Source organism: Schistocerca nitens, chromosome 1, assembly GCF_023898315.1.
Source record: "Schistocerca nitens isolate TAMUIC-IGC-003100 chromosome 1, iqSchNite1.1, whole genome shotgun sequence".
Lineage (NCBI taxonomy): Eukaryota > Metazoa > Arthropoda > Insecta > Orthoptera > Acrididae > Schistocerca > Schistocerca nitens.
This window is the reverse complement of record NC_064614.1, coordinates 756,714-775,187: the sequence shown is the minus strand read 5'-3', so window position 1 is coordinate 775,187 and position 18,474 is coordinate 756,714. Positions and strand designations below refer to the sequence as shown.

Below are 18,474 nucleotides of genomic sequence, written 5' to 3'. Positions count from 1 at the left end.
GGAAGCATTGGAATATCTCTCTCGGTGCCAGACCATACCATAGCTATGCGTCATCGCCCATGGGACCAGTAGGAGCGCGACTTGGAGTTCAGTGACGTCAGTATAACACTCGAAGAATTCCAACTGTATACACGAACATAGACCCAACTTCCACCTGCGGCGGGGTGTGAGAGCGATGGCTCGCAATGGCTTTAGTGCGGCAATGGCTTGTGGAGGCGGCTGCGGCAGGGGCGGTGTCGGCATCGTGCAAGTGGTGGGATGTTTTTACTAGCAATCCTTTGTTTAAACTACACTCCTGGAAATTGAAATAAGAACACCGTGAATTCATTGTCCCAGGAAGGGGAAACTTTATTGACACATTCCTGGGGTCAGATACATCACATGATCACACTGACAGAACCACAGGCACATAGACACAGGCAACAGAGCATGCACAATGTCGGCACTAGTACAGTGTATATCCACCTTTCGCAGCAATGCAGGCTGCTATTCTCCCATGGAGACGATCGTAGAGATGCTGGATGTAGTCCTGTGGAACGGCTTGCCATGCCATTTCCACCTGGCGCCTCAGTTGGACCAGCGTTTGTGCTGGACGTGCAGACCGCGTGAGACGACGCTTCATCCAGTCCCAAACATGCTCAATGGGGGACAGATCCGGAGATCTTGCTGGCCAGGGTAGTTGACTTACACCTTCTAGAGCACGTTGGGTGGCACGGGATACATGCGGACGTGCATTGTCCTGTTGGAACAGCAAGTTCCCTTGCCAGTCTAGGAATGGTAGAACGATGGGTTCGATGACGGTTTGGATGTACCGTGCACTATTCAGTGTCCCCTCGACGATCACCAGTGGTGTACGGCCAGTGTAGGAGATCGCTCCCCACACCATGATGCCGGGTGTTGGCCCTGTGTGCCTCGGTCGCATGCAGTCCTGATTGTGGCGCTCACCTGCACGGCGCCAAACACGCATACGACCACCATTGGCACCAAGGCAGAAGCGACTCTCATCGCTGAAGACGACACGTCTCCATTCGTCCCTCCATTCACGCCTGTCGCGACACCACTGGAGGCGGGCTGCACGATGTTGGGGCGTGAGCGGAAGACGGCCTAACGGTGTGCGGGACCGTAGCCCAGCTTCATGGAGACGGTTGCGAATGGTCCTCGCCGATACCCCAGGAGCAACAGTGTCCCTAATTTGCTGGGAAGTGGCGGTGCGGTCCCCTACGGCACTGCGTAGGATCCTACGGTCTTGGCATGCATCCGTGCGTCGCTGCGGTCCGGTCCCAGGTCGACGGGCACGTGCACCTTCCGCCGACCACTGGCGACAACATCGATGTACTGTGGAGACCTCACGCCCCACGTGTTGAGCAATTCGGCGGTACGTCCACCCGGCCTCCCGCATGCCCACTATACGCCCTCGCTCAAAGTCCGTCAACTGCACATACGGTTCACGTCCACGCTGTCGCGGCATGCTACCAGTGTTAAAGACTGCGATGGAGCTCCGTATGCCACGGCAAACTGGCTGACACTGACGGCGGCGGTGCACAAATGCTGCGCAGCTAGCGCCATTCGACGGCCAACACCGCGGTTCCTGGTGTGTCCGCTGTGCTGTGCGTGTGATCATTGCTTGTACAGCCCTCTCGCAGTGTCCAGAGCAAGTATGGTGGGTCTGACACACCGGTGTCAATGTGTTCTTTTTTCCATTTCCAGGAGTGTATATTCCATCGATTTCACTAAGCAATAGGATGCTGCGAATTAAGAAAAACTACCCCATACATGTGAAGAATACCGCTTTAAATAATTATATAAATTTTTTATGTCAATGTGGTTTCAACAGTACAGTAGTTAATGGGAGGGAGTGCATGAGTGGCTGACATGAAGCAGAACAGCAGGTTATGTCCAGAACACTACGTGAATTTGCATGATATTTATGTAAAACGCAGTACAATAGTTTAAGGGGGTCAGTGACAAAGGAGAATGCGTCAGAAATGGCATCGAAAAGCATGTGAAATTCGAAACGTGTACCAGAGCATGGTGAGAGGACATAACTGATAACTTAATTTGGTATCAAAGGCAGTACAATAGTTTAAGGAAATGGGGGTGACATGGAAAACCAGTTAATGGAACAATAGCTTAAGTGCCAACAACGGCCCAAACATTAGGTTAAGACACCCAGAGTACAGTGTGGAGCATTAGGTTATGCAGCATGTTTGCCCCATGTAATTGTTTCTTGCAGGACCTACATGTTTCCAAACAGCAGAGAATGATTAGCAAGAGAAATCCAACCCCAAACACCAGAATTGTTTATAAATAAACAATATACCTTGAATTTCCTGTTATGAGATCCCTCCCCTCCACTAATTTCCATATGTTCCATATAATGCCTTCAATTCCCTAAATTATTTAAAGAAACAATGTTCCACTTAAAGTCTAAATTGTTTAAACAATATTCCATACACTACAATCGAATACCCTCCAAACGATCGATCAATTGAGTCTTTTTCCCGCCAATTCCTAGGAAGAGGTGACGGTCAGATGACTTAGGTTACTGAAGGTACCCTTTTTTCCCGCCATTTTCTTATGTTAGTAGAGGTTGTATTGTCCTGATGGAATTTGAACTTCCTGCCAGGGGGGCGTGGCAGGGAGCATGGTACTTTCCCATCAGAGAGGTTAATTAATTGATCAATTTAATTAAGTAGTCAATGTGACCTACCTTCCCGAAATTTTCATAGGTTAGTAGAGACTGCATTGTCCTGTTGGAATTTGAACTTCACGGCACTTTTATGGGGGAGGGAAGCGTGGCATTTTCCCGCAAAAAACCGCCATCTTGGATAACAGTACTTGTGTCATCAGCTGACTTCATAGTAGCCATTTGGATGACGTCATGCACTGTGCACGTTAATACACGTTAGTGCATGTTAGTAAACATTAGTACACATTATACGGCCAACATGGGTTGGTAGGGGGACGTGGCGGTCGGTAGAGGATCGAGGTGGATGCTAACTATTTCCTTCTAAGTCCAGGTGGGAGTGGCACTTGCGAAAATTGATTACAAGTCCAGGTAGACTTGACAGGGGGTGTGACACTTTCCCACCAGAGAGCTTAACTAATTAATCAATTTAATTAAGTAGTCAATCAAACTGATAAGAGTGAGAGGAGGGCCTATTACAATAACTCAGACCTGAATGAACACCTGTAGCAGCGAGGGGGGAGGGGGTTGGGAGAGGGGATGGGGGAACAATATGTTAAGTGCCTGTCAATCAAATGGAAATGGAGTGACATGGAAAAGCGCTTAACAGAACAATAGGTTAAGTACCTGTCAATCAAAGGAGAACAATAGGTTTGCCTCTGAGTGCATACCTGCCCCTGATGTAGGCAACCCGCACTAACTGCCCTTGTTGCACCCATACTGGTGACTCACTGTGCGATATGAGAGAGCCAGAAATATGATTCAGTAGTGGTTGTAATCATTAAAGGGATTGTCAATAGGATCCAATGCAAGTATGTGCTTCAATGTAAAGAGCTGTTCCAAATCCCAGACATCATTTCTAGCGGATAGCGTAACACTAGAGATCTGAGAAGCTAGTGTACATTTTCTTACAACCTCAGTTGGCACATCATCTACTACTTCTGTTTGTGTTCCTTCTCAATCGGTCATCGCCTATAACTCACTGGGTATATCACAGAACCTCTGATGTGGTCTCGAGACAGAATGCGCTACAACTACTGTAGAATTATCTAGCTGAGGTGGCGTGAGGGAATCGCAAATACCGCTTACATACCACGTTATTTAGCGGAATCACTTTCAAAATGCGGTAATTTTATCACGAGGTTGCATCGTTGGCTGATGATACACATTCCTACCATCACTGTCACGGTATTTGCCCAGTAAAAACCGCCGGCCGCGGTGGTCTCGTGGTTCTAGGCGCGCAGTCCGGAACCATGCGACTGCTTCGGTCGCAGGTTCGAATCCTGCCTCGGGCATGGATGTGTGTGATGTCCTTAGGTTAGTTAGGTTTAAGTAGTTCTAAGTTCTAGGGGACTGATAACCACAGCAGTTGAGTCCCATAGTGCTCAGAGCCCTTTGAACCCAGTAAAAACCACCTCATTCAGAGGTAATGTCATACCTCGATTCGTAAAGTGAGTACAGCTTTTAACATGGATACTTGTGTGTACTTGTAGAACCAAGATCGCTTGTGACAGTAACATGCAGAAGTTGTTGCAACCTTTTCTTTTTTTCTTTAATTTCTAGCCTATTATGACTCTCTTTCTGAGACACAGTGGAAGCACTCGCAGTAAGAAAATCTAAGAGATATGCACACCGATCGGTCAGTATTATTTCGTATCGTAGGCAATCATCTATTGACGAAGTATGTGTTTCTGTAAAGGAAATGACTGAAAATTGCTGCCCACGTTGTAATCCTCGGAGCATAATGTTGTCGTTCATGAAGCACTTGTGGGTTTTCAGTGGCCCAAAAGCGTACATTTTGTTTGTTAACCACACCGTCTAAATGAAAATGCGCCTCGTCTGAAAACCAAATGTTGTCGAGAGTCTCTTCCCTATCCTCCGCCCACTGAGCAAACAGTAGTCTCTCTTGCTTGCGTTCTTCAGAGAGCTTCTGTGCACAGGTCATCTTGTATGGGTACATATGGAGGTCACTTTTAAGAATGCGTTGAATGAAGCATCTGGATATTCCCAGTTGCACTGCTGCCTTTCTACACGATTTCCCAGGACTTCTCTGTACAGCAACTTGTACCGCTTCAATATTCTCTGGCGAACAAACAGGCTTAGGTCGAGGTCACTTTGTTTCCAATACTGTTTCTTTCTGTACAAATTTATCATACAACCTGTGGATGGTCTTCTTGCAAGGGACCCATCGTGTGTTAAACTGTTGTCGGAAACGTCTCTGAGTCACAACAAGGCTTTTCGTTTCATGAAAAAGTAACACAATTGCCGATCATTGCTGTGTCGTAAGTCTTCATTGTCAGCCATTGCTGAGTATCGTGAATTACACGTCATTTCGTAACTAATTTGTTTTTCCAAGCTCTGCTGGTACTGTTGTAGAGATCCCAGCGTCGTAAATTGTGAAAGAAACAATTGGTAACACATTTCATGCGCCACCCTGTATTTCTTTCCAAGTCCAGGTGGGCGTGCCATTCCCGAAAATTCATTCCAGGTCCATGGTAGTGGTCTCTGGCGGTGTGAATATGTACTAGGCCTCATGGCGAACACACTGTTTGCCGCCATCTTGGATTACGTCACAGATGAGAGCGCCCTCTGGTGGTGGCGCTGTGTACTAAGTTAGCTGGAGTCTGGATCTCATACCGAACACACTGGATGGCGTACTGCTTGAAATTGTTTAAGTAAAGACTTATGTCCTAGTCCTTTTCCCACAAATCCTAAGGAGGAAGTGGCGGCTGGGTGACTGACGTTAGTAGAAGTGTCCTTTCTTTTCCATCATTTTTTTAGCTTTAATGACCTTTGCTTACCGCCAAAATTCAATATTGGCGCCAGTTCATAAGAAGAAGTGACGGTCGGGTGACTTAGGTTAGTGGAGGTAGGCCAAATGAGCTATCTTCCCTCGAATTTCTTAGCTTAGTAGAGATAACTGCGGTGTGATGCATTATCCTGTTGGAATTTGAACTTCTGGCCATTTTTCTGGGGGAGATGGCGGTTGAGTGATTGAGGTTAGTACAAGTGTTCTTTCTTTCGCGCCATTTTCTTAGGTTGGTAACGAAACCCCAAGTGACCTTTGTTTACTGCCAAAATTGAAACTTCCCACCAGTTCATAGGAAGAAGTGGCGGTCGGGTGCCACTTCCCCTGCCTGCACCGAACCGAAATGTGGCCATCATTTTGAAACAAACAGAACCTGGATTCATCCGAAAACACTACCTGATGCCATACCTAACGCCTGTGACATCGTTCCATACACCATTACTGTCTAGCCCGTTTCTGCACATTTGTCGAAGGTAGATGGAGAAGTGGATGACGCTCATGTCATCCGTGCTGTAATAAATGGCGACAGACGGTCACCCCCCGATAGTATATGATGTATTACAGAGATCCACCTTTGTGCCAGAGCCGAGGAGGACAAAGATCTGTCCTGCAATGCCATTTGGATGAGGCTTCGATATTCTCGAGGATTGGTATGGGTTGTGCGACCTAATCCATCCCATTCTGTTTTATGAGCTTCCATGAGCAATTCGGACCACACTCTTTGCACTGCCAAAGCCACATTCTTTGCACTGCCGAAGCGCTTCGTCCCATACAGGCAGTAATTTCCTTGTTGGATTCATCACATTTTCTCATGCCAATAATATGCCCTCTTTCAAATGTTTCAAATGCAGTGATTTGATAGTAAGGTTCACTCATTCATTTGCGAGGCTATCTGCATGTCTGATCAAGTCACAATGAACCATTACCTTTGGTTTGGGGTGACAACTAATGCCACAGACAGATTTTACCAGTAAGTGGTGCTGCCACACGATATCGATGTTGACCTTGAACCCATAAGCTAATATGGTTCAAATGCTAATCGCTTCTGTGGAACTTCCTAAAGCGTATGTCCTGTGAGTAAGAACGTTCTGTCTCTAGTCATTGAAGGTGAGGACCAGTACTTTCTTTGTTGGCAGGGGTGTCTATGGGGCTTTTGGACCATTTTTGGTATGTGCATACATATGGTACCAACCTCATTACCGTACAGTGATATAACACATATACACTCCTGGAAATTGAAATAAGAACACCGTGAATTCATTGTCCCAGGAAGGGGAAACTTTATTGACACATTCCTTGGGTCAGATACATCACATGATCACACTGACAGAACCACTGGCACATAGACACAGGCAACAGAGCATGCACAATGTCGGCACTAGTACAGTGTATATCCACCTTTCGCAGCAATGCAGGCTGCTATTCTCCCATGGAGACGATCGTAGAGATGCTGGATGTAGTCCTGTGGAACGGCTTGCCATGCCATTTCCACCTGGCGCCTCAGTTGGACCAGCGTTCGTGCTGGACGTGCAGACCGCGTGAGACGACGCTTCATCCAGTCCCAAACATGCTCAATGGGGGACAGATCCGGAGATCTTGCTGGCCAGGGTAGTTGACTTACACCTTCTAGAGCACGTTGGGTGGCACGGGATACATGCGGACGTGCATTGTCCTGTTGGAACAGCAAGTTCCCTTGCCGGTCTAGGAATGGTAGAACGATGGCTTCGATGACGGTTTGTATGTACCGTGCACTATTCAGTGTCCCCTCGACGATCACCAGTGGTGTACGGCCAGTGTAGGAGATCGCTCCCCACACCATGATGCCGGGTGTTGGCCCTGTGTGCCTCGGTCGTATGCAGTCCTGATTGTGGCGCTCACCTGCACGGCGCCAAACACGCATACGACCATCATTGGCACCAAGGCAGAAGCGACTCTCATCGCTGAGACGACACGTCTCCATTCGTCCCTCCATTCACGCCTGTCGCGACACCACTGGAGGCGGGCTGCACGATGTTGGGGCGTGAGCGGAAGACGGCCTAACGGTGTGCGGGACCGTAGCCCAGCTTCATGGAGACGGTTGCGAATGGTCCTCGCCGATACCCCAGGAGCAACAGTGTCCCTAATTTGCTGGGAAGTGGCGGTGCGGTCCCCTACGGCACTGCGTAGGATCCTACGGTCTTGGCGTGCATCCGTGCGTCGCTGCGGTCCGGTCCCAGGTCGACGGGCACGTGCACCTTCCGCCGACCACTGGCGACAACATCGATGTACTGTGGAGACCTCACGCCCCACGTGTTGAGCAATTCGGCGGTACGTCCACCCGGCCTCCCGCATGCCCACTATACGCCCTCGCTCAAAGTCCGTCAACTGCACATACGGTTCACGTCCACGCTGTCGCGGCATGCTACCAGTGTTAAAGACTGCGATGGAGCTCCGTATGCCACGGCAAACTGGCTGACACTGACGGCGGCGGTGCACAAATGCTGCGCAGCTAGCGCCATTCGACGGCCAACACCGCGGTTCCTGGTGTGTCCGCTGTGCCGTGCGTGTGATCATTGCTTGTACAGCCCTCTCGCAGTGTCCGGAGCAAGTATGGTGGGTCTGACACACCGGTGTCAATGTGTTCTTTTTTCCATTTCCAGGAGTGTATATTGCATTGGGTTGTATACATGATGGGGCAGGCCTGCAGTGAAGGTGGAGGTGGCTTGCCTGTCAATGCATACCCACACACACAAACACACACACACACACACACACACGGACAATTTAGATCTCCCAATCACAGCTGAGAATATTACTGACGGTTTAAATGAAACACCCAATAGGTATGTACCCTGAAGAGCTGGCCTATGTAATCTCCACTTAAAAAGTCACAATACTATTTCTGTGTCTAAATTGTCTGTATTTATTATCAAAATCTGAAGGGATGTTGATACTACTGATCTGACTTAAAGGTTAATGAATAGCTGACGTCTCAAACAACCTGTGCACTCTCAAATTAATCATCGCAGTTTTATCTCCATATCTTAAATGTCTACATTATTTATCAAAAATACATAAAGTTATTGACAATACTAACGTAAGTTACAGGTTAAGGTACACTTAAGGCTTCAAGAATAACTACAGACTCTTAGATTAAGTGCCACTGTTTTTTACACATCTAAAATGTCAGCAACGTTTATCAAAATACGTAAATACATTGACGTTTCCATCTTAGGTCTACTTGAGTCTATATTAGTGAAGGTAGAAAAATCGAACTTTACTCGCCTGACATTTCGTTTTTAGAAGTTTATAACTAATGTTACACTTCTCCAAGCACAATGTTAGGGGCAAGAAGATAATGCATCCTGTTCTACAATACAAAAAATACAGTTGACACTATCAACTGGCTAATTTAGTTTTTGTTTTTAATTTTAGATCTCAGGCTCACTTGAAGTTATGTCTCATTGGTGAGAGAAAAATCAACTTTGAAGGGCAGGCTGGAACCTTTATCAATGAAAACTATGGACTCAGATTGTATCTCCTTCCCTTGTCATAATCACCTACTACATAATACTAACAGCTGGCTCCATGATATGATCTGTACCATATAAATCCCACCACTCTATGGCCATGGTGCAGCAAATCTCATATATTTCCAGTAGGAAAAAACAGTTTAGGTTGCGAAATAAAAGCTTCATTAAAGCGTTGCGTCCTTTTGGGGCATCTCCAGAATTCCTACATCGGAGAAATACATGAAAGCAGATTTGGGGTATGGTCCCATCTAGAATGGAAGAGAGTAAAACTTTTCTTAAAATGCTATAGAAACATCAGCGTCCTGCCTGCCAGTCTCACACAGCGTGTGCGCGTGTTGTACACCAATACTAGTGTCAAGATTGGCTGTTCAGTCCCATCTATCCATAGCTGCATGCCTTCGCCGGAGGTAAGGATCGTTGCCTCTTTCATGGCTCCACTACCAATTTGCAATATGGCTTTTCGTTAGTAGTCTAGGGCAACTATTTTTAAAATTCTTTTACTTTTACATTTTACGTGCACGCCAAAATTTTGTCTAGTAATGACTGGTGCCTTACCTGTAGTTCCTATACGTAAGTCCTCCTTTACTGTAAAGTTTTTATACCATTAAAAAAAAGTTTTTACCACCTCCTCATGCTAGACACCACCATACCCCTACTCTGCTTTTACTTATTTTTCCCATGTAGGAATTCTGAAGACGCCTCAAAAAGGCAAAAAGTGCCAATAAAGCAAGTCTGTCATGTTTGCCCACTGCTGTTACGTCTTCTGACGCTGTACTGCAATAAACCATGTAAAGAACGACGTTTTTGGTGAGATCATTGTTGCGGTCTATGACTTAACCTACAAATTTTCATATTATGCAAGGAGTGCAATGTAAGATACGGCAGTTTTGTAAATACTTGGACTGGCATAGTGGCTGCTAGCTCAAAGACATTCCACATCCCTTTTAGGTGTACTACAACTGTGAGTCTCTGCGGTAGTAATGTCTTTGAACAAGGTACCACAAACACACACACACACACACACACACACACACACAGAGGAATGTTCAATCTCTAATTGTGGAAGAATATAATTTGATCTTCATACTAACGTAAAATAGCACTTTAAAGAAATCTACAATTTTCTGCATTATCTTTCGATAACAGTACTAAACACATGTGGCTCACTAATTGGCACTAATGATCAAAACTATATTTTAAGGTACATTTGCTGCTGACAAGAGTTTCACCTTTGTAGGCTCCACCACTTGAAAGAAACCAAAAAGTGTACTCCCAAGAATAATTAGAGAAGAACACACTAATATTAACGAAGTAAATGTGTGGTGTACCTGGTAGATGCTTGAGGTATTTGGGAAATTGCAAGATTAGATTAGATTTACTTTCATTCCAATTGATCCGTGGTGAGGAGACCCTCCAGGATGTAGAACATGTCAGAAAAACAATAATACATGAGAAATATTTACAACTGAAACAAATAAGCTAATGTACCTTCCACAGGTCCCAAGTGGAATGATCGTCATTTTCTTAAGTTAACGCTATATGAAAGAATCATTTTACGAACACTAATGCACTGAATTTAAAATTTTTAAAAATGTTTTTTTATTTATAAGGTAATAAACATGTAATAGAAGTACTATAATACTTATTTACAATGAACACATTACTGCACTGAAATGGTGCAGAAGTTAGATTGTACTTACACACACACACACACACACACACACACACACACACAAATCAGTTGCTTCTACTGAGAAATTCATCAATGGAGTAGAAGAAGTTGGCCACCAATAAATCTTTTAGGCTTCCCTTAAACTGAATTTCATTGGTCGTTAAACTTTTTATGGCTGCTGGCGAGTTACTGAAAATGTGTGTTCCTGAATGATGCACACCTTTTTGTACAAGAGTGAGTGACTTTAAATCCTTGTGAAGATTATTCTTATTTCTAGCATTGATTCCATGAAGTGAGCTGTTGGATTGAAAAAGTAATATATTTTTAATGACAAATTTCATTAAGGAATGAATATTGCAGAATGACTATTACTTTATGGATAGATATAATGCAAGATGTTGCTAGGCTACGATTTTTAACAAAATGGAGATGTGTAGCAATGGGCTTGGATAGCTTTTGGACAGGCGGTGGGGAGGGAGGGGGAATTAAATTTTTAAGGAGGTGGGTCACTCTCACTTTTTTTGTCTTACAAACTACACGAAGACACCTACAGGAAAGATTAGGTGTATATAGTGTAGGGGGCGCACCCACTGGAGATCTTGCTTTACATATAAATCAATAAACCTAAATATAAATATGCCTTTATTTAATTGAAATTGTTTAAGTAGCGATCTGTTTTAAAGGTAACTTCCGAGGCTCTTAGGCAAAAGAGTTTATCACATCTCCCATGAAAGGACCACCTACGTAATTTACAGGTTTTTTGGTACAATAAGTATAGAAAGCCGATTTAACCTGTCTTCGATCATTGTTATTCTGACCCATCTTTTTGAGCTTCTGAGTTTACTGAATGGCCTTGCAATTGTATCTGTGGAATATGGCGTTGCCAGTAAAATTTCTAGAGCTATTTTACCTTTGGAAATAAAACACAAACAAACAAAACGTACCTTTCAACCTCTCTGAGTATGTAAACTAAGGCCTGTATTTACTAGCTAAGGGTGATTAAATTTGTGTTTCAGAGTCGTAGCATCACCAGTAAAATTACAGTTTTCTGTTGGTATCCATTCCATTCGCTTTTCGGTAGTCATTAAAAAAGATCTTCCAACCCGCCGCCCAATGTCATTTTCATGACAGTTGTCTACATCTCCCAGAATGATTGTAGACACAAGTGCATGAGATTTGGAAGATACCACGTTAATAATATTACCAAAATTTACAGTTTCCGATTCCGACTCTGCTAGTGTGTTCAGTAGTGAGTTACACAATTTTTTATTACTATTGTCTCTTGGATGACCAGAATAAAACTGTCTAACTCGCGCTTGGTCCACTTCACTAGACTTACTGCCACTTGAATCATCCTCTTACTGCCACTTCAATCAACCTCTTAACTGGTAATTTTCCTCTTTTTTGGTAAACACGCCTAAAATTACGTTTCAATTATAGTCTGGCCAGCGAAAGCCGGCTTAATTAATAAATTAATTTGTTTTCACATTCTTACTGATCGCGGTTTTTAATCGACTTCAGAAAAGGAGACTTTATATATCCGACCGGTATGTACGTATGTATGTATGTGTTCCACGATTTTGTTGAAAAATAATAAACTGATTATATTTATGCTCTACGCCTATTTGTCAGCATCTTTTAAGGGTCCCATACACGAGCGACGGATCGCAGCGATCCATCGCATGGACGACCGATCCCTTCGTGAATCGTGTGGGCATACCGTGGCGATAGGTCGCCGCCGATCGCTTGTCGGGTGGAAATAGCAGGCCATCTGGCGGATCGCGCATGCACTTCGTGCACGCAATATGGCTCCCTGGCTGTTCAGCACTGGTGTGTGGCAATATGGCGGCAACTCGTTTCTGTATTTATTAAGCACGGTTGGGCAGTTTTGTTTCGTTTCACTTTGCCAGTGCTGAGTAAGCAATTTACCCTAGAATTTTAAATTATCCAGGGACCACGAACCACTCAGAGAAGCGAATTTGTAGACGGAGTTGCCATTTACATTAAGAATTAATGCAAACCACACCCTCCTTTTTCGCAGCTTGTGCTCTTGACGGACAATAGATGAGAAGTTGATAGTCGGGATACAATGGGTTCCCTCGTTATTTTGAGTTATTTATGAAATAATTATGCACATTTTTAAAGTTTTTAACTTCCAAACAGATTGACATACGTGCCTACTGTAACGTTAAGAGGTTATTTTAATTGAAATGTTCAGGGCAAATCTATTATGGAGTTGTACTCAAATGCCTTGTAACTTCATATAAACCAACTCTCCTTCATATAGTGCATAAGAAGAGATACAGTAATCAGTAATGTTGCCATTGACAACATTTATACAGACATAGTGAGAAAATTGTGCAAAAACTTGATGTTCAATTATAAGATTGTTGTTGTTGTTGTTGTTGTTGTAGTCTTCAATCCAGAGACTGGTTTGATGCAGCTCTCCATGCTACTCTATCCTGTGCAACTTCTTCGTCTCCTAATAACTACTGCAACCTACATCCTTCTGAATCTGCTTAGTGTACTCGTCTCTTGGTCTCCCTCCACGATTTCTACCCTCCACGCTTCCCTCTAATATTAAATTGATGATCCCTTGGTGCCTCAGAACGTGTCTTACCAATCGGCCCATTGTTCTAGTCAAGTTGTGCCACAAATTCCACTGATCCCTAATTCTATTCAGTAATTCCTCATTATTTACATGATGTACCCATATAATCTTCAGCATCCTTCTGTTGCGTCACATCTCGAATGCTTCTATTCTCTTCTTGTCTAAACTATTTACCGTCCATGTTTCACTTTCATACATGGCTACACCACATACAAATACTTTTAGAAAAGACTTCCTGACACTTAAATCTATACTCGATGTTAACTTATTTCTCTTCTTCACAAATGCTTTCCTTCCCATATCCAGTCTACATTTTATATCCTCTCTACTTCGGCCATCATCAGTTAGTTTGATCTCCAAATAGCAAACCTCATCTACTATTTTAAATCTCTCATTTCCAAATCTAATTCCCTCATCATCCCCTGATTTAATTCGACTACTTTCCATTGATCTCGTTTTGCTTTTGTTAATGTTCATCTTATATCTTCCTTTCAAGACACTTCCATTCCCTTCAACTGCTCTTCCAAGTCCTTTACTGTCTCTGACAGAATTACGATGTCATCAGCAAACCTCAAAGTTTTTCTTTCTGCTTCTTGGATTTTAATTCCTACTCCAGATTTTTCTTTTGTTTCCTTTACCGCTTGCTCTATTTACAGAATGAATAACATCGGAGATAGGCTACAACTCTGTCTCACTCCCTTCTCAACCACTGCTCCCGTATAACATCAATGATTTAAAAGTAACTGAGGACTACTTAATATAAAAAGAATTATACTGACACCCTGGAAACACGTACACAACCCTTCTGGCGTCAGTGAAAAATGTAATATATTCTGCGAAGTAACTTACGGTTCCTAGCGTTCATAACAAGTTTAATAAATTATAATTCTCATTTATTTTAAATTTATGTTTAGCAAGTATTCCTGGGGATACGGAAATCAGCTGCAACAGCTGCTAAACATAGTTCATTTTCCATAGCAGAATTTCTCGACACAGTGACGTTCATAGGTGTTACACGCTATTCGTGCCTTATGCGGTTCAATGCCATCTCGTATGAAACAAGTTATCAGGGCCCGTGGTGGACCTGTCCCTACTAGGCAGTGGGACACATACTAAACCGAGGTGACTGAAATGACAATTATTTATGCAGAACATGCTACTATACATGTCCTGCGAGTACGAGTGTCCTATCTCTAGTCGTTGAATGTGTTCTGTTTTTTTCTGAACATGAGTGTAGCTCTCCCTTAGTAAATACTTCTGAATACTTACATTTGTGCAGTAACCATCCCTGCTTAGCCATTTTTCAATTCTTGTCAATGTCATTTTTAGATGCTTTTATTCCCTTGCACCTGCTTCATTTCCTGTGATTTTACATTTTCTCCTTTCATCGATTAAATTCAAAATCTCCTGTGAATTCAAGGATATCTGTTAGGCCTTGTCTTTTTTTCCTATTCGATCCTCTGCTGCCTTCACTATTTCTTCTCTCAAATGTACTCATTTGTCTCCTACTGTATTCCTTTCCCCATTCTTGTTAATCGTTGACTAATGCTCCCTCTGAAACACTCAACAAACTCTGGTTCTTTCAACTTATCCAAGTTTCATATCCTTAATGTCCTACCTTTTTGCAATTTTCTGAATTTTAATCTACAATTCACAACGAATAAATTGTGGTTAGAGTGCACATCTGCCCCTGCAAATGTCTTACAATTTAAAATCAGGTTCCAAAATGTCCGTCCTACTATTATATAATCAGTCTAAAACCTACTGGTGCAACCTCCTTTCATGATTTTTAAACCAAATGTTAGTGGTGATGAAATTATGCTGTATGCAAAACTATGCCAGGCAGCTTCCTCTTTCATTGTTTTCCCCAGTCCATATTTATCTAGTATTTTTACTTGCTTCCCTTTTTCTACTATCGAATTCCAGTCCATTGGCATACTAAGTTTTCGTCTCTACTAACTATCTGAATAATATCTCTTATATCCTCAAACATTTCTTCAATCTCTTCATCATCTGCGGAACTTGTTGGTTTATAAACTTGTACCACTGTGGTGGCTTCGTGTCTGTCTGGGCTACAATAATGCGCTCACTATGCTGTTCATAACAGTTTACCTACATTCCTGTTTTCTTGTGCATTAATACACTTATTCCTGTGTTTCCCCTTTTTGATTTTGTATTTATAACGCTGTATTCACCTGTGTTCCCTGTATTCCTCCCGCAACTGAACTTCACGAATTCCCACTATATCTATCCATTTTCCTTTTGAAGTGTTCTAATCTACTTGCTCAATTAAGGGATCTAACATTCCATACTCCGATCCGTAGAACGCTAGTTTTGTTCCTTCTTAAGACACTTTCCGCCTTAGTAGCCCCCACGAAGAGATACAAATGGGGACTATTTTATCTCCAGAATGCTTTACCCAAGATGATACCATCAATATTTAGCCGTACAGTAGAGCTGCATGCCCTCAAGAGAAATTACGGCCATAGTTTCTCCTTGCTTTCAGCTATTTTCGTGATAGCCATAGTGTGATGGTACAAGGCCAGGTTACTCACTAATCCAGACTGTTGCCTCTGCAGCTACTGATACGTTTGCTACCCCTCTTCAGGAACCACACATTTGTCTGGTCTCTCAACAGATACTCTTTCTTTATGGTTGCACCTATGGTACAGCTTTGTGTATCACCGAAGCATGCAAGCCTCCTCACCAAGAGCAAGGTCCACGGTTCATTGGGGGCGTGGGGAGGGAGGAGAAATAAGATATATATGTCAAATCACAAGCCAAAGGGTGAATAATGATCATTTGATTTCCTAAAGTACTAATCTAAAAGAAAGTTTCGCATCGCCCTTTTCTGAAGAACGTGATATTACCAGACTGAAAGCTACAATTTATAACCACAGAATGGATGGTTGACAGTGCACAAGTACGCAGGCAGTCCCGTCTGTCAGCAAACTGATACGTATACTACCAGAATTTCTGTAATGTGGTTAATGGGGTATGTACAAGTTTGAAAGCGCCAACTAGTCCTGATTTGTAAGAGACTTTGCCGTGTAAGCATTGGTACACATCTTAGCACGATCCTTTTGACGCCAATAACCTCAGTGAGGCGGGAGGGGAATAGGTGGGATGTGAGGCCTGCTGTATGATTTATGGGTCTTTGCCCCCACTCAACCCCGATGCCCAAACCGAACTCAGCCTTCCCAGCTCCTGCACCCTCACGCTGCTCTGATCAGTGAAGTTCATCCTGAGACTGCAGTAGAGGAGCTTAAGCAGGAACTTATCATCAATCCTCATTTGTCTACATCATACTCCACAAGTCACCTAATGGTGTTCCCTCTGCATCTGCCACGACTCCAAAACCTCATTCCTAGTGTACATGTTCTCAGAAACCAGTTACTTATTATCTCCATAAACAATGGTTTGAACGTGCCCAATTCCAAGTACAAGTATGTTATTGACTGAAAGACAAAGAACATCTAACTCAGTCCTAGAGAAATTCCTCCACTTGTCCACTTTGCAGACGTAACCATCTCATGAGACTGAGTATGGACCGACTGCATGGACGCTATCCCAGTACACTCAGTCCCGTGAAAGTGTGCCACAACCTCATCGATCAAACTTGAATATGCTGTCGTTTGCCATCTCACAGATATATCACTTCACCGAAACAATTCCTGTCACCTATCTCCTGCAGTGGCAGACATTTTTTTACTGCAAAGTATTCATGCTTTTGAACGTCACCACATAATTCAATACGTCACACGGACTACGTGTGTCGTAATACGCCCAAATGCCATCAACTGACCACCGAAAACACTTCTTTAAAAACACATATGACAGAACTATTGTTAGTATGTGGGAGTGCAACTTTCTGTCCATGTGTGTGCATAGGATTGAAGTAAGATTATACAAGAGAGACCAGGTGTGAAATAAAGTTAGAGACCTAAAAATCAGGTTTCTTTTGTCGATTCCACTGGTGTCACCCTCCTCACACTGCTGTATCGAACCATCAAACTCAGAACTGTCTGAGAACGATAGCCTCTGAATTACGTGTATTTAATTTTTAACAAGCTGTCAATCCATATATAGAATTTACTGAATATTGTTAAATTTGTTACCATAATAATGTGAAAACTTTCTTGTTCCAGGATCCATTTGCCAACATTGGTCTAAAGAAGAAACCTAGTTATATAGATATTGCGAAGATAAAATTTCTCTACGAATGTTAGCCTAAATCAAGAAGACCTTCGAAAGTTTAAAAAGCAGTATATGACGATAAGAAATTTCAAAATATTATGTAAAGTAAACTATGCACAATATTGTTTTCACTCCGTATGTTCACTTAGAACAAGTTCTGACACAATGTTACTAATCAGTTGATTTCATGTTTGGTTATATTAAGAATGATGTCAATTTACGATACTGCACAGTTTAAATAAAGGAAAGTGCACCTAACTTTGCTTCTAAATTTTAGTCCAGAGTTAGACACAAGGGAATTTCAATAAGTGATGCAACGGTTTTTTTCAATTAATTTCGTTTGAAAAAAATGTGGAATTTGTTGTGAGACATCTTGGAATATTTCCGCTTTAGCCCCTGTAGTTTCATGAATTTCTGGTAGGTGTCGGCACTATGCGTAGCCTTCAAAATGGCGTCTGTAACGCAGGCGGGTTGCCACCAGTAAGCTGTTATTGAGTTTCTTTCGGCGGAAAACCAGAGCATCGCAGATATTCATAGGCTCTTGCATAGCGTCTAAGCAGACATGGCAGCAAACAATAGCAAGGCGAGTCATTGGGCAAGGCGTCTGTAACCATTGCAATAAGGTCGCGCAAACCCGTCCGATCTGCCGTTGTCACACGCAGCTGTGACTCCTGCAGCTTTGGAACATTCGAACACTCACCATTAGAGGTGGTCGACGGATCACAATCAAACACCTCACTGCTCAACTGGACATTTCTGTTGCTAGTGCTGCCACACTTGTCCACCAGCTGGGGTATTCAAAGGACTGTTCTTCCTCATTCACCCTACAGCCTGGATCTCGGACCTTCTGGCTTTCATCTTTTTGGCCCAATGAAGCAGTACATGGATGATGGGGATTGGTACAGCAAGTCATTGAATCCGACATCGACCAGTAGACTGGTATGACTAGGGCGTACATGCCCTCCAATTAAGGTGGCATAAGGCCTT

At 43.3% G+C, this 18,474-nt stretch overlaps 1 protein-coding gene across 1 annotated transcript in view; it reads left to right on the top strand.

Moving 5' to 3' along the window:
* The first annotated feature begins 202 nt into the window (after positions 1 to 202).
* Positions 203 to 18,474, top strand: part of LOC126240186 (dentin sialophosphoprotein-like) — a 94,966-nt gene continuing 76,694 nt past the window's right edge. The window contains exon 1 of the mRNA XM_049947907.1: positions 203 to 253. Within this exon, the coding sequence (XP_049803864.1) occupies positions 203 to 253 (51 nt within the window). The remainder of the gene's footprint in view (positions 254 to 18,474) is intronic.